General features: G+C 40.3%; 1 protein-coding gene and 1 non-coding gene across 2 annotated transcripts; one reads left to right on the top strand and one right to left on the bottom strand.

Moving 5' to 3' along the window:
* Positions 1-2,572: 2,572 nt before the first annotated feature.
* LOC141589468 (small nucleolar RNA R71) lies at positions 2,573-2,679 on the top strand. Its single transcript, XR_012520405.1, has one exon. It is a non-coding gene; the product is annotated as a small nucleolar RNA R71 (small nucleolar RNA).
* An 8,701-nt stretch (positions 2,680-11,380) lies between these two features.
* On the bottom strand, positions 11,381-12,879 carry LOC141585790 (MLP-like protein 31). Its single transcript, XM_074406836.1, has 2 exons — positions 12,566-12,879; positions 11,381-11,872 (listed from the first exon to the last, which is right to left on the bottom strand). The coding sequence occupies exons 1-2, from the start codon at positions 12,750-12,752 to the stop codon at positions 11,604-11,606; spliced, it is 456 nt and encodes a 151-aa protein (XP_074262937.1). The 5' UTR covers positions 12,753-12,879; the 3' UTR covers positions 11,381-11,603.
* Between the last annotated feature and the right edge of the window lie 12,727 nt (positions 12,880-25,606).

Below are 25,606 nucleotides of genomic sequence, written 5' to 3'. Positions count from 1 at the left end.
GATCCATGAACGGTAAAGGAAAGTGATCCTTCCGGGTGGATTTGTTCAACTTCCTATAGTCCACGCACATTCTCCACCCGGTTACCGTTCTTGTAGGAATCAATTCATTCTTGTCATTTCGCACTAACGTCATGCCTCCTTTTTTGGGAACTACATGAACCGGGCTTACCCACCTACTATCCGAAATAGGATAGATAATGCCCGCGTCAAGTAGCTTAAGGACTTCTTTCCTTACAACCTCTTTCATGATGGGGTTAAGCCTTCTTTGTGCCTCAATTGAGGATGCGTCCTCATTTTCAAGAAGAATTTTATGAGTACACAAAGAGGGACTAATCCCCTTGAGGTCACCAATAGTGTACCCAAGGACACCCTTGAACCTTTTGAGCAAAGAAATGAGTTTTGAGGTTTGGGTCTCATCAAGTGCACTATTGATGATGACGGGAAAAGTGGAATTATCTCCTAGAAATTCATACTTCAAAGAAGAGGGAAGAGGTTTAAGTTCAACCGTAGGAGGAGGCGTGGAACTCTCCTCCTTCTTACCGACTTCCAACACTTCAAATTTGGGTGCTTGTTCATGAATAGGAGCCGAATCCAACATCCATACATATGCAAGAGTCTCAACATCTTTGTCATCGACCTCATACCCACTAACAAGACAAGTCTCCAAAGGATCCATAGAGGAAGCTTTTGGGTCATGCTCCTCCATGGGATTCTCAAGAATGTCAACAATGCAACAAGTGTCACCTAGAGAAGGAGCTTCCATTGACTTGTGGAGTTCAAATTCCACTCTATCTTCACCCACTTGTAAAGACAACTTGCCACTCTTTACATCGATCATAGCTCCACCGGTAGCAAGACAAGGTCGGCCTAAAATAATAGGCACATTGTAATCCTCCGGCATATCCATAACAAAGAAATCACATGGTATGACAAGCTTCCCAACTACCAAGGGTACATCTTCAATCACACCAATGGGAAATTTGACCGACCGATCGGCAAGTTGAAGTGAAACTCTAGTTGGCTTCAAATCTCCCAAATCAAGCCTCTTGAATATTGAAAGTGGCATGAGGCTCACACTAGCCCCTAAATCACACAAAGCTCTCTTAATAGCCACCCCTTGGATAGAACAAGGGATAGAGAAGCTACCCGGATCTTCTAGCTTGTTTGGAAGCTTGTTGGTGTGAGTAAGAATAGCACTACATTCCTTAGAGAGGTTGATGGTTTGCACCTCTCCATTCTTCTTCTTCAAGGTAACAAGTTCTTTAAGAAACTTGCCATAAGATGGAATTTCGGTAATCATATCAAGGAAAGGAATAGTTACATTCATTCCCTTCAAGATCTCAACAAACTTCTCATATTTCTTTTCAATTCTAGGCCTTGCAAGCCTTTTTGGAAAGGGTACCGGTGCTACATACTCCCTTGGTGGTGGAGTACATTCTTTGGTCTTAGTTACAATAGGCTCATCTTGCTTTGGAGGATCAACCATCTCCACCTCCTTAGACTTCTCCACCACAATCTCATCTTCTTTCACAATTTCAACCGGGTGCTCTTTCACAACTTCATTAGTCACCCTTTTTCTCTTCCACTTAGGAGATTTCTCAACCTCCTCCAATTGCTTACCACTCCTCAAAAACACCGCATTCATCTCCCTTGGGTTAACCGTATTACCCGGAAACTTCCCGGATTTTGAGCCAATTGACTCAATTGTTGAGAAATTTGGGCCACATGAGTTTCCGTAGCCTTTTGTGATGCCCGTATTTCATCATTCACCCGGTTTTGTGAGGCAATGTGGTTATCAAGCTTTGAGTCGGATTTTTGATTTGCAATAACCAATTGTTCAAAAGCTTGTTCCCAAGATGGTTTTTGAGGGGTTTGGAAGTTTTGGTTTTGTGGTTGGAAATTTTGGGTTTGTTGTTGATTGAAATTTTGCCCCTTGAAACCCCCAAATGGTTGTTGGTTTTGGGTGATGAATTGTTTCCCTTGGAAACCGGGTGGAATTTGTCTTTGGAATTGAGAGTTTTGATTGAACCTTGGTTGTTGTTGAGGTTGGGAAGTGGTGGGATTTTGAATGTTTTGTGAAGCATAAGATAAGAAAGGGTGAGTTCTTTTTCCATTGACAAATTGGTTGTTGTTATTATTGTTGAACCCTTGCCTTGCACTAGTTGACTCCCAAATCCCATTTACTTGCTCATAGCATTCCTCACCTAGGGGTGCAATCAAGGGACACCCAATGGGAGTATGCCCTTGTTCACCACACAACTCACAAGACAAGACTTGCCTCATATCGGAGCCTTTAGGTTTTGAATTTAGCAAAGCAACTTGTTGGGTGAGTTCATCTAGCATACCCTTAACCTCCACATTCAAAACCGAATTAGAGTCCTTGCTCTTGCCCTTCCTCATTTGCCTATCACTTCCCCATTCCATAGTTCTTGACGCCATCTCCTCAATTAGTTCCTTTGCCGCTTTATGCCCCAAGATGTCTAAGGCACCTTTCCCCGATCCCGCATCCAATGAAAGCCTAAGGTCTTGAGTCAACCCTTTGTAGAAATTGTTCACTAGCTCGGCCTCGGAGATGCCATGGTGTGGGCATAACCGTTGGAGCTTCTTGTACCGCTCCCATGCCTCATATAATGTCTCATCCTCTTCTTGAGTAAAGCTTTGTAGTTCACTCTTGACTTTGGCCGTTCTTGAGGGTGGGAAATACTTGGTCAAAAATGCCGAAGCCAACTCATCCCATGTCTTGAAGGAATCCGGGTCACAATTCTTCAACCAATCCTTGGCCGAACCCCTAAGAGAACGGGGGAACAACCTAAGGCGAACCGCGTCATCGGAAACCCCATTTGACTTGTACATATCACAATTTTCAAGGAAATCATTTAAATGATCATTTGGGTTCTCCAAGGGACCTCCTCCAAATTGGTTGTCTTGAACAAGGTTGAGCAAGGCATTTTTGATCTCAAAGTTATTAGCTTGAATTCGTGGCCTTTGAATGCTTGGATTGACTATGTGCTTAGGAGCCATAGTGTCTCTTATCGGAACCGGATCACCCATGGTGTTAGGCTCTTCTTCTAAAACCCCAAAAGGATTTTCAAACACTTCGGTAGCTTCTTGGTGATTAGCTTCTTCAATTGGTGGTATATCTAGAAAACCCCTTCTTCTTAATGAATTAAGTCTTCTTGCCGTAGCTTCAATTTCAAGATCAATAGGATATGTTGGTTGACCTCTTCTTTGTTGCCTACTCATGCAAAAGACCTAAGCACTTGAAAGAAAGGATTAGTAACAAAGGACTTAGTCTAAACTAGAACAAAAACGATTAATATCAAGCCGTACTCCCCGGCAACGGCGCCAAAAACTTGATGGTCTCAAGTTAAACCTCGCAAGTGCACGATTTTATCGTTGTACACTCTAGAGGGTCGATCCACAAGGAGTAGGGGTGATTACTAATTGTCTATATTCTTGAGCTTAGCTAAGTCGATAGATAACAAATAGGGTAGTAACAAACTAACGCTAAACTAACAAATTTAAGGACAAACAACAAGATAAGGTAAAAACAATCTAAAGAAAGGAGATAGATCAAATAAAGAGAAAGACTAGAACTCGGTCCGACCATGAATATGAGTAATTCCGCATACTAATCGTCTCGGCTAATCAAAAGGGGTAGAAAGGTAAGGGGGAGATGGCTCTTATTCGCCTAGAACCTCCCTTCCGGTCTCGCACTAGGACACTAGCTACTCCGACTAACCCCCCTCCCGGGTTCGAAAGTCGGTCTCCCTAACTCAAAACCCGACAACCCCAAGAACATGCATTTTCCCAAGGAGGTCAAGTAAATGGTCAAGGTCATTAAGCCCTCATCATATTCCAGGTCATCCCACTCCCCCTTCCGGAGGTCGATTTCAAACACTAGCCTAGAGGCACCCTCCCTCGGTTCTCCCTTCCGGTCTCAACCTTAGTTGGTGACAAGGGTCGGTTCCCAAATACTCGACTAACAACCTAACCAACTTCCGTTGGTGGACAAGGGTCAAAAGCCGACACTACCCGGAAACCAAACCTTAAGCATGAAAATTCCCCAAGACTACCCTAACCAATTTCCCCCACAAATTAGCCTAATAATGATTAATTAGTGAAATTACCCATATTGGGTCAAACCGAGTCCTAGAAGGAGACTACTCACTAATCATGTTTCTAAAGGCAAAGAAAACAACAAAGATAGAGTCTTTAAGCATAAACATGGTGATAAGATGAATCCTACCTTTAAATATGCAACAACCCAACAATAATTAGGAAGAAAGATGGTTTTAATCTAATAGCAAGGATGAACAAACAAAAAGACACAATCTTTAACACAATCAACTCAAAGATTAAGTCTTTGAGGACAACTATCCCAAGAAGAACAAAGGAGAGAGAAATAATGAAAAGATGAACAAGGAAAAGATGAACAATGGTGAAAACAACAACAATCAAACAACAAAGATGCAAATTTAACTAAGTTATCAACAAACAACAAGTCTCAACAAATTCCAACAAAAAGAAATCTAACAACAACAAACAACAATGGAAAACAATTGAAGAACAAGGGAGAAAAGAGAAAAAGGAAAGAAGTAATACCAACTATTGAAAGGATGAACAATAAGGAAGAACAAGATAAGAACAATAATAATAATCTTTTAATTTATGAAGAATGTTTGCCAAGTTACAAAAGATTTGAGTCTCTCTTTCTTAACCTTACAAATTCTCTCTCAAACTAGGATTCGATCCCTAATTTTCTGGGAAATCAAGTATATATATGCCTCCAAAAAGTTAGGTGAGAGTACAAGAAGAAGAAGACGAAAATCAGCTAAATAGGGAGTAAATTGTACCCGGGAGGGTACAATTATGCCCGGGCGGGTACAATTATACCTGGGCGGGTATAATTGTACCCTCCCGGGTATAAAGTCAAAATGGGCTGAAAAAAGCTGAAAACGCCAAAAACTTGAGAGGTACCCGGCCGGGTAAAGTTGTGCCCGGTCGGGTAAAGTTGTGCCCGGCCGGGTGAAGTTAACTCTTTCGGTTGTAATTCCTCCTAGTTGCTTCCATTCTTCGAGTAAATTCCGCTCCAAGTTCCGTCCCTCTTACATTTTCGAGCATGGTACCTACAAAAGGGTTCATAAGTACGGGAAAAATGCTCAAAAGAGGTCTTACACTAAGCATGAGGGAAAAGAACTCGGACTAGGCTAATACTAACTAAATGAGTTCATAATGCTTGATTTATCATGAGAAAATGGGTCTGGGACATCAAAATATAGGGGTTGAAATGGTGTTATCACCGGGTGATTGAAAAGATTGGTCCTGTTGCTTATCGTTTAGAATTGCCTCCAAATCTGAGCAAGGTTCACAATGTCTTCCATGTTTCTCAATTGAGGAAGTACATTAGTGACCCTAGCCATATAATCCAAGAAGAGATTCTTGAATTGGAGCCTAACTTGGCAGTTGAAGAAAGGCCAATTCGGATTCTTGAAAAAGCCAATAAGCAACTTAGGAGCAAAGTTGTACCTCTAGTCCGTATTCTTTGGCGTTGTGGAAATGTCGAAGAAGAGACTTGGGAGACTGAAGCTTCTATGTTAGCTAAATATCCTGAGTTATTCTCGTAAGGTATTCCTTTTCTTACTCTTTTTCCGAGTTACTAAGCCGTATTTACTCATAATTTAGTAAGATATTATTCTTATTATAGAACTTTAAACCAAAAATATTGAAAATGCTTTTATGATTTTTAATGGTTTTAACATTAGTGAATGTTGAATCTCGTTGTTGGTGACGTCCCAATAATGGGTTTTCTCATTTATTGGTGTAGAAATATTTTTATGTCTTGATATGAATGTGGATGTTCTTGTCTGATCAACGAGAGTATCACCGTTTCATTGAAAAGATACCTATATTTTCTTATAATTATATTATTAAGATATTGTATACTATAATTTCTCCTTCTGAGTTTCGAGGACGAAACTTTTTAAAAGGAGGGGTGATTGTAACGCCCCGTAATTTCGGACCGTTAATATATTTCGAAAATAATTAATTAATCAAGTAAAATTTGACATTAATGTATTTAAAGTAAAAATAATTCAAAGAAATATAATTTTATTATATTTTGAAGAAAAGTATTTATTTTGATAATTTCGAAATGTTTAAAAATAGTTTAAACCGTGTAAAAATCTTTTATTTCGAAATAAGGGCATATCGGGGGGAAAATGACAATTCTTTTGAACGTTGGGTAAACGAATTTGGAAATGGGTCGTATGAATACTCAATTTTCTTGTAATCTCGTGTTTAAGAACTTTGGTCTTGTCGGAATTTGCATTTGACCTACGGTTTTAATTATTATCGAAACGAGCCAAAACCGACTCGTAAAATCCCGACTCAAACCCAACTCCCTCCTTTCCTTTCTCCCTTTCCCGCGGACAAACCCCCTTCCCCTTTCTTTTTTTTTTCTGATTTTTCTATTCTTCTTCTTCCTTCTCTAACATTCCATCATCAAACACCATTTTATCATAAAATCTAAGCTAAAATCACCATATCTTTCTCGTTTCTTATCGGTTTTTCGCATAATTTATATTTCCGGAATCCCCCCGTCGAGATCTACAACCTAGTATGTTTTAATTTCAGTTTTCTTGAAGTTGTTTTAAGACGAATTTTGGGTAATTTCGGTTTTATGTACTTATTTGTGTGTTTTTATTGTTTGTTTAGGTGAAGAATTGGAAGACGAGTTTGGGGACTCGTATATTGTGGAAGATAGCGGATAGTTGCTAGTTAGGGTTTGGGTTTTAAGGTGCTAATTGCTCTTTTTCTAGCTTAAGGTAACATATTTCGAGTTACTCGACGAAAAATCGTCACATGCTTTGATTTTTGTATGTTTTTGTGATTTTTAATTAAGTAGTTAATTTCACATGTTAAAATGATTGCATGCATGTTTAATCCATGTATTTTTGTTAGTTTTAGTTAACATGTTAGTATTGGGAACGATTAATTATGTTTCAGACGGTCTCATACTGAACAAAAATGGAAAAAAGGAGGTGTGGGGGTGGCGGCAAGAGCCGGCAGCGACCGGGCAGCCACGGCTGGCCCGGGTCGGCCCGTTGCTTGTTTCGCGGTTTTCCATGTTTTGTTCGTCATTTTAGGTTCATTAATGATATAATTAGAATAAGTGACATATGGTTAAACTTAGGAAATGAATCACATTAGTGGTTAAAAATTATGTAAATGGTAAAAATTATGCTTATATTGATAGTTATCACATGTTAGGATAGTTTATAAATTGAAATTGTAATTAATAGGCTCAAAATGAATTTTATAGTGATAAGTGTAATGTTTTGATGATTGTGCCGAAAACTGAGCCTTAGTCCCTTTGACTGATTCGATGTCAGTCAATTGAGTGATTGGTCAGCCGCAATTTAACCCGTACCTGTCGCAGGGCTGGGGTTGCGGGTAAAAATTCGGTTGGATGAAATTTTATATGAATTGGATAATCGGCCTTTTTCTTATTTTAGGCCATTTATTATATTTTTATTTCACATGTGTAATTAGTTGATTTAAGTAGCTTCTTATATTGTAGAAACGGCCCTAGATTCCCTGAAGCCTTTAACATGGTTAATATTGTTAGAATTGGAAATTAGTATTGAATACTTATTGAGGATATTGTTGGATTGTTTGCTGAATAGACATTTATATAGCCTTTCACATGATAGAATGTTAGCATTTAGGTTGGTAAGTTGGACTTTTGTCCTCTTATGGTTAAATGGGTGTCTTACTTGTCTTGTGTGGTGTGGGCTAAAGTATTCAAGCTGGGACTAGCTGGGACTAGGTCCTAGGTGAGTATTTCGGCCTTCATCATAGATAGGTCTTTATAGTCTTTGACGAGTATATGTTCACTGCTTGATAGCCTTTGTGTTCCTGACTAGTGGATTTATATCCAAGTTGGGGCATGACCTCGTTACTTATTTTGATAGTAAGTGGTCAGCTTAAGTACTAGCCAACCCTTTGGTGGACTCCTTAGGGTACTCACTTTGTTTTAGAAAAATTGTGGGTCTTGGGTGCGGTGGTGTGTATCCGCATGTCTAGGTCTCAAGGCAGATTTTAGGCTAGGGTTGTGTTGTGTCTTGGCCATGTTTTATTAATATTAACCGCTGAGCCAAGATACCGGTTCGATTACCTTCCCTACCTCGTGGTATAGACTCGAGTTACAGAGTGACTATTGACCGTGCTAAGAACTTATGCCTGTCTTTGATATATTGCCCTTTCTTGTTTGATGATTCTATGAATCATAGAAGGTGAGATGCAAGCCGGCTATGGTTGATAGAGTTTGGATTACAATTTGTTATATGTTTCACATGATAGTTTAAATTGGTCAATTTAGTATTCATATGTTATAATACTTGGAAATTAGAATATTAGATTAATTATCATATTGTTTACATGTTTTACTACATGTTACATTAATTATGACGATTCGTGGCTGGGAGGACTCGAAGTTACTCCCCACTGAATTGTGGCTTTCGTGTTTGTATAAAATGCGATTGACAAAGTTGTGATGCTTTGTTGGGGTCACGCATTTGAGCTAGTGAGCATAAGGAACCTTGGACCTAGTTTGGCTATTCTTATAGTAAACCTTTTAATTTTTGGTTTTGTATATAATTTGAAGGGACATATGTCTCCCTTTTCTATTTTGGTTTGTATCATTATAATTCCCCGTCTTTAGCATGGCATGTAAATTAGTTCGTTAGCATTGCAGGTTTTGGCACCCGCCTCTTGGGAATGTTGGAAATGTTGTGATTGGTTTAGAAAATTTTTGAAATTACAGGTTTTTATATAGTTGGACCAATTACAAACATATCCTACCAGTTTTTCCGTAGATTTTAGGTGTTCATTTATCGCGTTATTTAAGGGTGTCACACCAAGATTCATACAAGTTCTCATCAGGTGTCTGCTTAAAACTTGTAATTTTCCCTCTCAGCTGGTTAGTTCGTTGTGGAGGAAAATACCTTTTATAGAAGGCAAGGGCCAGGCTCTCCCAGTCAGTAATACCGACTGCAGTGCGATCAAGATCAGTGAGCCATTTAGGGCTCCGTCGGTCAAAGAGAAAGGAAACAAGACTTCCTTAATCTTATCCTGGGTCACTCCCTTAGTGGCGGGAATGGTAGAGTAATAGTCAGTGAAAACCTCCATATGTTTACGCGGATCTTCACCCGCCACGCCTCTGTATAGGTTTCGTTCGACCAAATTGATGTAGGATGGTCGGATGTCAAAAGTATTGCCATCCTCAGTTGCTAGACTGAAACCTTTAGGGATCGAGGCAACTGTGGGCTCTGAGTGACTCGCAATATTAGGCATCTTCACTGGCTTTATAGCAGAAATAGAGTTGTCTTCTTCACAAGACGGATCTTCTGCAAACAAAAAATGTTGTAGCTCGGGTTCAAAAGTACTCAAGACTTCCTTTTGAAACTTCCTCTGCAGTCTTAGTCTATGACGAAAAGATCTTTCTGGCTCAGGATCAGCAGGAACTAATTCTGACCTGTTAGGCCTGGGCATACACAACACTGAATGAAATAAGTGAGAACTATCTCAAGGAATTAAAAATTCCCTGAGACCAAGAGAATAAACGAAACAACAACAGACAGATAAGGCTATCGCCTCCCCGACAACGACGCCAAAATTCTATACGGTCGTTATGTACCAAAAATAAATACCTAAATATAACTAACAGAAGCTAGTGATAAGTAGGGTCGATCTCCACAGGGAGGCAAGGTATCTATCTGTAAGTCCGTCTATCTAAGTTACAAATAGGGGGGGTGTTTGTATTTTGTTTTCTAAACTACTAAAGGTTAAAGGCAAGAGAAATAAAGTAAGAGCGATAAAGCGAGGAAATAAGAGATAAGTGATCAGATAAAAGAGCGTATGTCAGGATTTCGGTTCACCATGGCAGTTCATCGACTCAGTCATAAATAGCTTAGACAATCTATTGTGAGAAGGGCAAGGGAAAGGTTCTTCCGGTCCGCTATAAACCATGGCTTTCCACTAACTTAACTTCCGTCCTCATTAGGGTAGTCTACTGTTCATAGCAGGCCTGTTTATTCCAATCTTCCGATCCAGGAACAAAGTTAACCGAATTAATGTTATTTAGAAGCGTGCACTCAACTAAATATATTACAGTTCTATTGCTATGGTGACAGATTCTCACAAGTAAATCACCTAGTCTATTTACTACATCGTCTCGTCACTACCATGGATTCCCTAATCCTAACATAAGAAGATTAGCTACTCATGCTTTTGAGATTGACAACAATGACAATAATCATGAAATAACTAAGAGAAGACATGGTAGAAAGACAATTAAGATGTAACATAAACAAATCAAATAAAGACAATGAATGAAAGAACAATAATTAAGAGCAAACAGATTGAGAGTAAAGGAAGAGAAAGGTTACAAGATTAAGATCCGGAGTCAAGGAAAGAGCAACAGTAATTAAGAAGCAAAGCAGAATTTTAGAGTAAAGTATAAGTGTCAAAACGTAATTAAGACCTAATAAACACTTCCTTATATGGGGGAGCGTTTTTATTAACAAAATAAACCTAACACGGATTAGTCAGCCCGTGTAATCTAGCAAACCACTCGATCGAGTCCTTTCAGACAACTCGATCGAGGACTTCTCCAGCAAAACTGTTCGATCGAGCACTTGAGGCTCTCGATCGAACTCTTCCAATTCAGCACATTTCGATCGAGTATAAAAATCACTCAATCGACTTCCAGCAACTGCCAAAACACTCGATCGAGCATCCAAAGCTCTCGATCGAGCACTTTCCACTGGGATCAGCCTTGACTTCGTCTCGTCAGCTTCCTAAGACCCTCCTTCACGCTTCCCGAGGTATGACTTCTGCTCTAATATCTCTGCCTCCTTAAAACGCATGCAAAGTGGGACGACTAAGGCACGATTCCACTACTTTTAGGTCCATTCCTGCAATTAAGACAGAACAAACCAAAGTAGCCAATTCGGGGCATTTTGCAATATAAAGCGATACAAATGGCATAGAAATGCGTGCAATAAGAGACTGAAAAGTCTATATAAATTGCACGTATCATTCGCCTACAGTCGAAAGATACAGAAGCTGACAAGTGACCGTTACCGAGTGGTGCAAAGGTTCGATGAATCCACTCGTAATTTTCTCATTTTGACTGACACTTGGATTGTTGAATGACACTTTTACTTCTTTGTACAATGTTAGTAGTCATTTTCCCATTTTCATACTTCTTTTCTAACATCTCCAAAATATAGGACAACATTGAATAATGTATTTTCTACAGATTTGTTTTTTCACATTTTCACAAAACATAAACTATTAAAAGGAACAATTTATTTGTTAAAATATGAAACAATTAGAGTACAAGATAAATATAGTACATTAGTACCGTTATTATATGCATCTTATACACAAATTCTCAAAGTAAATCAATTGTATCCACATATCACAATCACAATCACAATCACAAATTCACTTATTGACCACTCGTTGCACACTTACACATACACACAAGACAAACTCCATTTTACCAAATAAGTACGTAACCAATTATGGATTGATCATGCATTAAGATGATGCGCCTCAACATCTCTGGTCAGAGTTATAAAAAAGTCCATCAAGTTAGTCGGGTACGGCCCGAAATCGTCGAACCTCTCAAATTCAACCTCCCACAAGACAGCATCGATATCTCCCTTAGGTATGACGTGAACAGTTACCCACATATTCTTGTACTCTGTAAGAAATTCTCCTTCAATAACTCGGAATTTTATTATCCTCTTCTCTTCGTCTATGTCTTCAATGACCTCCTTTGCCAAGCCTGTTTTCCCATCTGTATAAAAACAAATTCTTGTTTAAAACCTAATAACGGTAAGAACAAACTCAATTACTGCTCGTATAATAATTAAATGAATGATGATAAATGATGAGGTAGAACTAATTAACCGTTGATTGGACCTCAACTATCAGGTTAAACTTTTGGTCAATACCGAGTTAATCGTTCTATACCTAAATAACAAATATTCGGAATTTTTTAAGTTTTGCAAGGCTATACGATTGGTTACGAAAAAAACCCAAAGTCCCACATGTGAGGGTTGTCCCACGTCGATAAGGCAAGAGGTTACTCCCTCTATTGCTAATTGGTTTTAAAGTGGATCCTCTTGGGTTTATATCGTGGACTCTGTCTCCTTTGTCTGAGCGCGGCCCAGACCCGTGGTTAAATTTAACCGTTACAAATCAATATCGCAAATTTAAAATCCGCGATAAATGACGCTTAGAATATAAATGTACAAGTAGACTTCCATTTATTTTAAGATCCCTTTAGTGCTTCTTAGCTTGCGGTCACAATAAATGACGCTCAGAATATAAATGTACAATCTTTAAATAAGGTTTGGACTGAACTAAGTCAATAAAACTTATAAATTCGATGATCAAAATCGGAGACCGAATTCCTGACGCTCATGACTAAACAGGGCCTTAGACGCCCCTCAAAAACGAAGGAAATGCTAGAATAGAAAGTAATTACCAAGGGTATAGTGCCACTGAATAATAGAACCAGGTTTGCCAAATTCACCCTCATGCAAATCACAAGCATGAATTTGATCAGGAACAATGTTGGACATATGATTAGGGTTGTATTTGAACAACTCATGGAAAACATCCCCTGATGACTTAATGTCAACTTCTACTTCTAACTTTCCTGACACACCCATCTTATTAATTACTCCGTACTTGATTATAGACTCTTATATATTGTTAAAAGCTAATGAATTTGAGGGGTGCAAATATTGAGAGGCCATGCTTCCCTTTTATAGGGAGAATGTAGGTTGGTCTAAGAATAATTAATTTAATTTCATTAAAATAATTAATTTAATTTCATTAAAATAATTAAACAAGTTTGTTTATTTAGAAACTGTCTGGCACTTCATAATTTATTAGAAATAATAATAATAAAAACAAAAAAAAGACAAAATGGGTAAGAAGTAAAATATTTCATCCAAACAATTGTCTACATTGCATTAGGGGGCAAAGACAAAAAAAAAGGGGGAGAGAGAGAGGTGTAGCTATGTTATTAGATAACAAATGGATTCAAAACAAGAACTAATTCAAGTGGTAAGAACTCTCTTACTCTAACCATAATGTTGTGGATTCGATTCTCAATGCGCTCATTTTAACTAGAAAAAGAAAAATTAAATAAAAAATGGATTAAAATGCAAATACATGATCAAATTTGCTCATAAAACATTATCAACATATCGACAAGAGTAATTCGTTGATAGTTCGTCGCACATTACTTCAATGGATACAAGTTATTTGTCAACGATCTATGGCACTAGTAAGAGGTATTTTTCCTTTTACATACGAAGGATCCCTTCATCAAAAGCTGCATGAAGATAGCAATACGAGGTCGAGCCAAATTGTCAGATCATGGTTTGAGATCCCTAGTTTACGAGAAATTCATTTTTCTTTGATTTCTAATAGATTCGTTTTCGATTATAATTATTCTTTGTAAGTGTTGCATGACGTTCTATTAATGAAATTATTCTTCTATTTCAAAAAAAAACACATAAAATAATACTCTGTATATTTTATTTGGTACGCAATAATACTTTGTATATAATAAGCAATTCTGACAACTCAAAATGATATCGATAAGCAAGACCGCGACTGATAAGTACTCCCTAATAATGGATAGTTCACAAATAGAATATGGATAGTACACCTTACAAAATTTCACAAATTCTCAAAAATTCAAAAATTCTCATTTAAGACGGGTTAAATGTCATACTTCCTCCCATCCAAACCAAAGCTAACAGTTGATTTATCACACTTGCCGAGACATTTTGCAACGTGAATATTTTTAGTTACACATTAAAAATATAAAAATTTGATATTCTTATAACATTCATAACAATAAATCAAACAAGATCTCACATGACTATATTTTGTCTTATAAATTATGAATAATATCAAAGATTCACTACGACCATAAATAGTGTGAAACAGCAAGTGTTACCTTTGGCTTGAATGAGAGGGAGTATCATTTATATAAATAAAATAAAGGAAAATGCCGACCTATTAGCAACAAACTTGTCTTATCTATGCAGGTTATGTGGTATTCGACCTGTTTTAATCTTAACACGAATAATATGTCTTAAGAGAGTCTTATTGAAAGAATTTAGGAGAGGGATGTTTAATATATAAACTGCTATCCAGCTACCCAACTCATTATTAGTATTAGTTGGTATTAAAATAACGGTTTTTCTAATTTATACCCTAAGGACTAAGGATGATAATGAGAGGAGACAACTCGCACGCAACTCGAGATCGACTCGGTCAAAGCTCGGCTCGAGATCTTAACGAGTCAAGCAAAGCAAACACTGGCTCGACTCGAAAAGCTCGCGAGCTGCTCGAACTTGTGTGAGTATATAAGATATTGCTCATATTTTATAAAAATATTTTATGAAGGTTCTATCTTTTTATCACACATATCAAATGTCTCACTGATTTGACAAATATTTTTACATATAACTTTCGAGCCATGTTATTGAAAATATCAGAAGAACAAAAATCACAAAAATAATAACCATATATAGGCTCGATTTGAGGTTAAGTTGGCTCGAGCTCGAGTTAATTCTGGCAAGCTTGAATGCTTGATAACAACGATCGAGCATGTTTTTTTAAGATCAGGTAAGCTCGAGATCGGCTCGAGCTCAAGTTTTGGTTATTGAGCACAAGCCGAGCCAGGCCAAACTCGGGCTCTGCTCGTTATCACCCCTACTAAGGACACACATTAATAAGCCGAATAAAAAAAAAGTTTCATAACATATTCTCATGGAAAATGCAAGTATAAACTTACGTTTACCATAGTTAGTGAGAATATGTTATGAATATTTTCTTATTCGATTTATTAATGTGTATCCTTAGGACACATGTCAAGATACAGCTCACCCATGATAAAGGCACATGTGAGTATCACACATTGAAAAAAGAGGAGAGATTTGTCTATCATATAAACCAAGGAGTTACTCCACCCATTGTCAATTGGTTTTGGGATGGAACATCCTTGGAATTATAAGTTGGACTCTCTCTCCTTCATCCGGGTGCGGCCCAGGCCCGATAACGAAACTTATCATGGTATCAGAGCCCGTGGTCGAAAAAAAACTAAAACAAAGACCCGGGCATGAAAAATAGAAAAAGAAAAGTTGGGCCAAGAAAATTGCAGTTGGACAAAAGACTTAAAAAAAATCCAATCTGGCTGAATAGGGACTTCACATGTGAGGGGGAGTGTCAAGATACAGCTCACCCATGATAAAGGCACATGTGAGTATCCCACATTGGAAAAAGAGGAGAGAGTTGTCTATCATATAAACCAAGGAGTTACTCCACCCATTGCCAATTGGTTTTGGGATGGAACCTCCTTGGACTTATAAGTCAGACTCTCTCTCCTTCATGCGGATGCGGCCCAGACCCGATAACGAAACTTATCAACACACGTTAGAAAAACCGAATAAAACCTCATGTATTAAACACACTCTCACTCCTCGAACTTCGACGAGTTAAATTTATCTGTAAATAGCTACAAATCAATTAGTTACACCCAAACCCAATGACTAACTGTGAATCCAATCAATTTAAATTATTTCTTTGTCAATTATTTGTCTAGCTTCATCAATCATTCCTTTCTAGTTGACTAAGACCCGATTCATTGATTACTTAATTTAATGAATTTTTTTTATGTTGTATCCCTTATTTATTTGATTTCTACGATATATTCGTAAATTTTTAGAAATACTTAAGATATCCCTGAAATCTATAAAATGCTCTAGAAATGCCCTAAATGTCTAAACTTTACAATTTTAAATATTATATTTGGTCGGCTTTAGTTGATTACTCAACCTAAATAGTAAATACGCTGATGAGCTATCAACATCGTCATTCGGAAAAGTGGTAATTAGCCCCCATAACTTTACCCAATTATGAGATTAAGCCCCATAACTTACAAATGTAGTAAATAGGCCCCATAACTTTGATAAAAAGCGAAATCTAACTAAATTTTTTTTTTCAACTTAAATCATATCATTAAATCATTTTATATATAAGTTCATTGTACACTAAATAATTATTAACATTTTAAAAGTATTTTTTTAATTTATTTAACATAATTTTTAGAATATTTTTAATATTTTTTACTAATTTTATTATAATTCACATACATATGAGAGTACGTTAACAAATTTTCAATTTAATTTAATTCATTCAAATATTTGTTTCCAACAATGTGTAATAAATTGCATACACAATTTAAAATTTTTAATAAGTTTTATTTTACACTTATAAATTGTATTGATGAATGAAATTGAATTTTTTTGTGCAATTTTTTTTTTTTTTTTTTTTGATGACGAGGAGGTTGGATCCTCCCCGGATACAGGCCACCCTGCTAGGCGCCTGTACCATGTGAGTTCTTTCCCGCGGGGATTATTCCCTCTCCGGGCGTCAGGTCCCCAGGAAAGTGTTCATCTAGGGAATCGAACCCAGGACCTCGCAATTCCTCCTTAGGAGGCTTTGAGGTTACCCTGGAATTCCACTAGACTCCCACATCTTGGGTTTTTTTGTGCAATTTTGGTTGAAAATAAAAAGTTGGGTTGAATTTCACTTTTTGTCAAAGTTACGAGGCCTAATTACTACATTTGTAAGTTATGGGGCCTAATCTCACAATTAGCTTAAGTTATGGGAGCAAATCACCACTTTCGCGTCATTCTCATTAATTACTTATCAATATACATTTTTATGCATTTCGCGACAAAATTTAACGCCTAAAAATTCCAAATTTGGATACTTTAGTATTTAAGAAAATAATCTAAAAGTTTAGGGGTATATTAGATGTTTCTTAAAAATTGAGGGTATATGATAGAATTGAAAAAAAACATAGGGGTACACCGTAGAAAATCTCTAATTTAATAAAACTCGTTAAACTAACTTTTAATGCAAAAGTTATGCCCTATTCTTTCAGACTTAATTTTTCTGAACTTTTCTTAAATAAATTTATAAAATATTTACTTCTGAACTTGGAGTACAATATTGCACCAAATCCTCTTATTCGAAGCGGAGTATGGGAAGTTTGCTTTGGGGTGTTGGGCGATTTGGGAGCACCGGAATAAGGTAGTCTTTGATGGGGTAGAGGTGGAACCGGAGAGGGTTGTCAGACGGGTTTGTGATGTGTTAAATGAGGGTGAGGGGGAAGGGGTAGTAGGTTGTTCCCGGAAAGGAGGAGGCGGGCCTGGTCGTTGTGGGAATGGGGAGGTGGTGGAGGCGTGGAAAGCAGCTCCAAGGGGCTATGTCAAAATAAATGTGGATGCGGGTGCGAAGGAAGGAGAAGGGACAAGTACGGGAATGGTATGCCGTGGGGGAAGGAGGGGAGGTGCTGTGGGGGATCGCTATTGCTAGAACGGAGTATTGGGAGCCGAGTATTGCTGAAGCGGTGGCAATGTGGGAGGGTCTAAACGAGGCGAAAGCGAAAGGCTTGCGGAAGGTGGTAATGGAAAGCGACTGTATGCAGCTGGTTGATTCTCTTAAGGAAAAGCGGAGCGGAAGAAGTGTTTTTTCACAAGTTGTTGAGGATATTTTAAGTCTTTGTAATGATTTTGAGTCGGTTTTATGGTCTTACACTAGTCGAGTCAATAACTGTGTAGCGCATTGTTTAGCTCATATCGTACCTAGAATTACTGGTCGCGTAGAATGGTCGGACTCTTTACCGACAAGTGCTCAGAACGCTGTACTCTTTGATTTATCTATGCTATAGTAACACCTTACGGTGTTTTCAGCAAAAAAAAAAAAAGAAAGAAAGAATCAAACATATAAAATAAACTTATGTCTGATGTGCTCGCGGGGAGGTTGATCATCAAGACATCGCACATTTCTACACGAGCATATGAACGATATATTTACAAAAGGCATTTGACAAGCGACGATTTAATTAAATACATATGTAAATTGTCTAACGGCTTAACAATAGCATTCTTACAATACCCTATACCAGGTAAATATAGGACTGTATGTTATGAATCGTCTTCTTAATTAAACCAAATCAAACATACATTTATTCACTCGTTGCACATACAACATAACACAACACAACACGACACGACACCAAATAACCAATAACGAATCAATCATGCATTAAGATGATGGGCTTCAAGATCTCTAGTCATTTTGATTAAGAAGTCCATGGCATTAGTTGGATAAGGACCAAAATCGTCAAGCCTCTCAAACTCAAGTTCCCACAAGATTGCATCAATGTCACCCTTTGGTATCACATGAAGAGCCAATGACATACTCTTGTAATCTTTGAGTATGTCTCCTTCGAGAAATCGGAATTTTACCATCTTCTTCTCTTCATCTATGGCTTCAATTACCTCCTTTATGATGCTCTTCTTCCCATCTGCAAACCAATAAATATTTGTTTAAAATCGATTGTATATTACTTTTTTTTTTTTGTCAAAGATAATATGTGAGTACCCCTCATTTTATGCACTTTTTGTTGATCTTTTGACAATAATTTGTTAACCTAAATATCGTTCACTCAATCGAAAACATATTTTCTTTACAAAATTTAACTATTTGAAAACTCTAGTAGTTTGGGCTATTAACATTACTATTTACTAAGTTTAAGGCTACCATAGATATTTTTCAAAAACGAGGAATACCATGTAAAATTCGAGAAAATAGAGGAATATCATATAGAAAAATCCGTTATTTATTTCCACGTAAATTCTTGTATGTGGGACATCTTCCACGTACAAAGGTTATATATTTTGTACGGTCTAAAATCACTCATTTTTCTTTCTTTATTTGTACCAAAAATAATAGAAAATTATTAACTTGGCGGAGGGAGTACTTACCAAGAGTGTATTCCCATTGAATAATTGAACCGGGTTTGCCAAATTCACCCTCATGCACATCACAAGCATGAACTTGATCAGGAACAATGTTGGAAACATGGTGAGGTTTAGTTACGAACAACTCGTGGAACACATCTCCTGATGACTGTTATGGGCAAAATTCACATTTTCATATTGTTACACGTGGCAAGCAACGAGTGGACAATCAAGGCTTGAGAGGGTCAATGTCGTGGATGAATCTGGGCCGTGGGATGAGAAAAGCACACATGGGATATTAAAACAAGCGCAGTCAAAGAGGTTAAGGGTCAACTCACCTACTTCCTATTTTTGGGCGACTGGACCTAGAAGTCGGGAAACAAATTCTAGAGGAGCCTGATTCCGGAGGAGCCTGACTCCGGAGGAGCCTGACTCTAGAGGAGCCTGATTCTAGAGTGACTCGACTCTAGAGGAGCCTGACTCCGGAGGAGCCTGGCTCTAGAGGAGCCTGATTCTAGAGTGACTCGACTCTAGAGGAGCCTGGCCCTAGAGGAGCCTGATTCTAGAGTGACTCGACTCTAGAGGAGCCTGATTCCGGAGGAGCCTGACTCCGGAGGAGCCTGACTATGGAGGAACCTGAGGAAACGACACTCTAGAGGAAGCAGCAATATTAGATGAATAAAGATTATCAATAAATGGAGGAATTAATTGAGGATTTGGAAAAATAAAGACTAGCATTTAATGTGGCATTAGTTGAGCATTTAGTGGGGGATTTAAGAGGAAAGAGGAAACAGTCAAAGAAGAAAAGGTCAGCACATTTAATTCCTAAAAATCAGGTAACTGACCCCTAAAAAATGGGGTAACGGCTCCTGAAAAGTAGGAGGCTGACCCGGAGGAGCCTGGAGGAATTAAACCCTAAGAAGAACAACTATAAAAGAAAGAGCAAACCAAGTGGTGTTAGTCCAGTGGTAGCCGGGTTAAACCTTGAAGCTTGCAGAAGTGCAGGAGTTGAGAGGTCCCGGGTTCGACTACCAGCTGGGGCGATGATCACTTGGCCACTGCAACCCCCAAAGGGGTGGCTTACATGATCCATGTGGTGGTGCGGGAATGCATGGACCCGGGGGGATTCAACCCCTCGTCATCAAAAAAATAAAAATAAAAGAAAGAGCAAATTCAGTCAAGAGACATCTCATTCCAAGGCAACACACAACAACAAGCATCATCTTCATCCTAAGAATTATTTCCGTCAATTACTAGAGAAAACACCATTGTTATTTCCTTGCTTGCTAAAATATTCCGATTATAGTGCTAATATTGGTGGGATTCCGACTCCCCCCGCGGTTGTTCCCACACCGGGTTTTCCGCGTCACCAAAAACTCCTTGCGTTGATCTTTCTTTCGTTGTCTTTTACTTTAGTTTGCATCGTGAGTCCTTGATTCGCTCGTAGTTATAGACGGTCACTTTGACTCACTAATCTAAACAACTAATCGGTTAATTTTTACCAAAACAATTTGGCGCCCACCGTGGGGCATAGTGATCATTCTCTATAACCTAATTTCGCAAGCGCAATTTTATTCATTGCCATGTCTGGAGCCAGTTCGAATCCGTCCAGCACCCAGGGAGCACCCCCTCAATCTTCTGGTGGAAGGCCTCTTCCAAATCCACGGGACCGATCCATGCGTCACGGCAATGCGGCCCGGAGATGGTCCCCGTCAGCGTGTCTCCCAAAGCCATGCCACCACCTTTCAAGCCACCGCAGGTACCTAAAGCATCAGCAGCACCCAGTGTGACGGAATCTAGCAGGGAGAGCGGCCCCAACAGGTGTGAAGTCCTTACTAGGACCCATATCCAGGAGGCAGCATCAGGAGGAATTCCCAAGAAATCAGGAGCCTCGCCACCAGATCCAATACGAGTGGTGCTAGAAGGAATTGATACCATGCACCGGGCCATTGAAAGCTTGAGGAAGGACAATCAGGATCTCAGGAACCAGATCGCAATGGTGGCACAGGCTAGGCCAGCATCTGCTCCACTACCTCCACCTTCTGAGGCCCCCGTTTCAGCCACCAGTGGAGGATTGTTCCGGCAGATTCCGTCAGAACTGGTCACCAGATTGGATCTCGAAGGAGTACCACCCAGAGGAGCCATCGAGCCCAGCGGATTAGGGTTCCTGTCTTTTGATCGACCACCAAGTCTGCAGCAGACTCCAGGTAGTAATTTGTATAATTGCTTGCCAGGGACTAACTTGCAATCTCTTGCAGGAACACCCGTCCATCAGCAACAGGATGGAATCCAGGATCCAGCACTAACGTGATGAATCCGGCCAAGTCGTCATTTCTCTGAGGAACCGGCTTGGAGGAACCTCCTCTCGTGAGCACCCGAATGCCAACCAGGAACCATTATTTACACCACACCTTTGGCGAATCAACCGGGCAATCGGTTCCCGGAGGAACCTGGTTCGGAGGTACAAATGTTGCTCTTTTCCACCTCCCTCTAACCCTCTTGCGAACGGGTAGCTTACCTGGGAGCGGCGGCACCGGAGTTAAGGGACTGATGTACAAGATTCCGGGCGTAGCACGACCCCCGGAGAAGGCAAAGACGCAATAGCTACGCAGACTCACCTTTTGTGGATGACATAGCCCTCGTTGGTGTCCCCAAAGGATGTGAACCACCAACCATGACACTCTACGACGGGACCACGGATCCTCTCGATCACATCAACCATTACAAGCAGAAAATAATGGTGATAACCGCAACAGGGTCCCTAAAGGAAGCTTGTATGTGCAAGGGGTTCGGGTCCACGTTGTCCGGAGCAGCCTTGCAATGGTTCGTCAGCCTGCCCAACAAGAGCATAGCCTACTTCTCCGACCTAGTTAACGCCTTCTACCGGCGGTTGCGGCGGCACCGCAAAAACCGAAAAAGCAAACCAACACTGTATCGAATAGTTCAAGGACCAGAGGAGACTACCTGAGATTTCCTGAACAGGTTCAACAGGGAGAAGGTAGCAATTCCCCGGTGTGACATAGCCATAGCTAGACCTGGCAAAATCAACCCGGCCCGATTGACCCGACCCGAAAAGGTTGACCCGAGACCCGAAATCGACCCGAACTGCCGCACCCGAATGACACCCGAAGTCCGAATTGACCCGACCCGACCCGAAAATGACCCGAGTTTTCATGAACCTGTAACAGACCCGACCAGAAATGCCCGACCCGAAACCACTCAACCCGAAAATGACCCGCCAAAATATAACTCTAATTGACCCCAAAAGACTTGAAATGCCTTTTTCTCTCTTAATTATTGACCCGAAAATGACCTGACCCAAAATAACCCGACCCGCTTGACCCGAATTAGACCCGACAAACAAACCCGAAACAGACCCGGAATCCGAAATGACCCGGCCCGACCCGAGCTAACCCGAAAATTTGAGAAACCTGATATGGCCCGACCCGAAATGGCCTGACCCGAACCCGACCCGTTAACCCAATTTGCCAGGTCTAGCCATAGCTATCGAAGCCTTCCGCCAAGGACTCCACCAGGATTCAGATTTATACAAGGACCTAACCAAGTACCCATGCACTATCTTCGAGGAAGTACAAACAAAGGCAATCGCTGTTATGCGGCTGGAGGAAGACTCAGGGCCCAGGAGGGCTACCTATGGTGCTGACCATACATCTAGAGAGGCTCTTGTGGCAAACCCAGTTTCGGAGAACCACTGTTCCAATATCTACCAAGAATCGAGGTGGAAGTCGGTGCGGTGGTGGTACGACACAGGAAGAAGCTCGATACATTATACTATGTCGTTAAGTCTCTCGCTACCTGCATAGACCAGGGTACCGGGAGGGGACCCGATCGTCCAAGCTTGAATAGTCCCCGAAAGTCAAGCACCAAACCATCCAAAACCAGACAGATCCCCCTTGCGGACCGAATCGGGGCGTACGCTCTCATTACTCTGGGGGCAACATCCAAGCCAGGACCAGTATTTCTACAGATCCAATAGATAATCATGCTAGCTGGAAGATCCATCAGATGACTCTGCTTCCAGAATAACACTCAGAGAGAACAATTTCTGGAGGATCAACAAGGAGGTGAGGTATTCAGTGGTTGGTTGTTCGTTATCTTACATTGTGATCCTTGGCGGTAGAGATCCATGGTCCGGGGGCGTGCATGTCGTCAAACCATCAATGAGTCCGAACGACCGAGGATCCGGAGATATGCAGAACTGAGAATCTTTGAAACACCAAATTCTCACGGATAAAATGAAATAATGGAAGAAAAAACTTGCAAACAAAAGAGTCATGCAGGAACCGGGGCATTCTACAACCCGCCGAATATAACCACCTATTGCTCAAAGAAAGAAAGGTGATCGGTGTCGTGTTTTGCATGCCCTCCACAAATAAATCAGTGCAAGACATGCGGGGGAAGAGCCTCCCAACAATTCGCCAAAGATATCGCATATTTTGGTACATAGTCTACCAGATGCAACTCCGCCAGACTGAGGTTTCAGGCTTTATAGCCAGCACCCTCAATTTTTAAGACGATATATGTTGGTACACAGTCTACCAGATACAACTCTACCAGTGAAGCGTGGGCCTATGGCTGAGTACCCATAGATCGGACGAACGAGGCTCCTGTAGTACTCAGCACCCACGCAAGCGGGGCCCCTCTGAACAGAGTAGGCAATTGAATCCTAGAGCCTCCAATCAACGAAGGCCGGCAATAAAACAACGAAAAAAGGTGCACGCACGATAAAACAAAAGTACGCCAGAAAACGGCAGAATACAAAACAAAAGTACGCCAGAAAACGGCAGAATACAAAACAAATGATAGAACACTCACGACATTATAACACACGCTCAAACGTGATCATTCTCACGACACATTGATAGACAATGCATTCACAGCATATAAAGGTCACAACGTGTCTAGCCACCATACAGAGTGGATCATGCGTTAGTATATCGTCGCATACACCTATGTTGCATCACTGACATTTTTCAGGTACCAGCTGCATACTAATTCAAGGAGCAAGTTCTGCTCGAGGTTCTCGCCACCAGAATTACCCCTGACACTCAGAGGCAGAACGATAAAGTCAGGAGGAGGCTGGTCCCAGCTGGACCCTGCATCCACCGGTTCCAACCGCTGGACCCAGCAATCTCTATCAGGACCCAGCGTCCATCAGCTTCCATCAGCATCCTTCGGCATCTACTTGCTGCTACTTCCAGAGTAGGAGAACCATAGAGAGCCTGGAAAAATATCCTAGAGGAGGCACCTTTGCCTATCCGTCAACCTCACTCCAATTAGAATCTACCAGCAGCGCTCTGCCAGGGTACCTACATAGCCTTACTTCCAAACCAGCACAAAAAAAAAGACCCAGAAATCAGTCTGCCAGAGTAAAAATCTCGAGAACAAGTCAGGGTACAGAGAGGGGGTTCAGAACTAAGCCCGGTGTATCCATCAGGCAGCTATTTGTTCTAAGAAAATGACGACCACATCCAGAACCTGAAAGACTAATTTCCCTCCTCATCTTGAGGCTGGGGAGGAAAATTGGGGGCAATTGTTATGGGCAAAATTCACATTTTCATATTGTTACACGTGGCAAGCAACGAGTGGACAATCAAGGCTTGAGAGGGTCAATGTCGTGGATGAATCTGGGCCGTGGGATGAGAAAAGCACACATGGGATATTAAAACAAGCGCAGTCAAAGAGGTTAAGGGTCAACTCACCTACTTCCTATTTTTGGGCGACTGGACCTAGAAGTCGGGAAACAAATTCTAGAGGAGCCTGATTCCGGAGGAGCCTGACTCCGGAGGAGCCTGACTCCGGAGGAGCCTGACTCTAGAGGAGCCTGATTCTAGAGTGACTCGACTCTAGAGGAGCCTGACTCCGGAGGAGCCTGGCTCTAGAGGAGCCTGATTCTAGAGTGACTCGACTCTAGAGGAGCCTGACTCTAGAGGAGCCTGATTCTAGAGTGACTCGACTCTAGAGGAGCCTGATTCCGGAGGAGCCTGACTCCGGAGGAGCCTGACTATGGAGGAGCCTGAGGAAACGACACTCTAGAGGAAGCAGCAATATTAGATGAATAAAGATTATCAATAAATGGAGGACTTAATTGAGGATTTGGAAAAATAAAGACTAGCATTTAATGTGGCATTAGTTGAGCATTTAGTGGGGGATTTAAGAGGAAACAGTCAAAGAAGAAAAGGTCAGCACATTTAATTCCTAAAAATCAGGTAACTGACCCCTAAAAAATGGGGTAACGGCTCCTGAAAAGTAGGAGGCTGACCCGGAGGAGCCTGGAGGAATTAAACCCTAAGAAGAACAACTATAAAAGAAAGAGCAAATTCAGTCAAGAGACATCTCATTCCAAGGCAACACACAACAACAAGCATCATCTTCATCCTAAGAATTATTTCCGTCAATTACTAGAGAAAACACCATTGTTATTTCCTTGCTTGCTAAAATATTCCGATTATAGTGCTAATATTGGTGGGATTCCGACTCCCGCCGCGGTTGTTCCCACACCGGGTTTTCCGCGTCACCAAAAACTCCTTGCGTTGATCTTTCTTTCGTTGTCTTTTACTTTAGTTTGCATCATGAGTCCTTGATTCGCTCGTAGTTATAGACGGTCACTTTGACTCACTAATCTAAACAACTAATCGGTTAATTTTTACCAAAACAATGACTTAATG

This window comes from Silene latifolia, chromosome 6, assembly GCF_048544455.1.
Source record: "Silene latifolia isolate original U9 population chromosome 6, ASM4854445v1, whole genome shotgun sequence".
Lineage (NCBI taxonomy): Eukaryota > Viridiplantae > Streptophyta > Magnoliopsida > Caryophyllales > Caryophyllaceae > Silene > Silene latifolia.
This window is presented reverse-complemented; position numbering and strand designations above follow the sequence as displayed.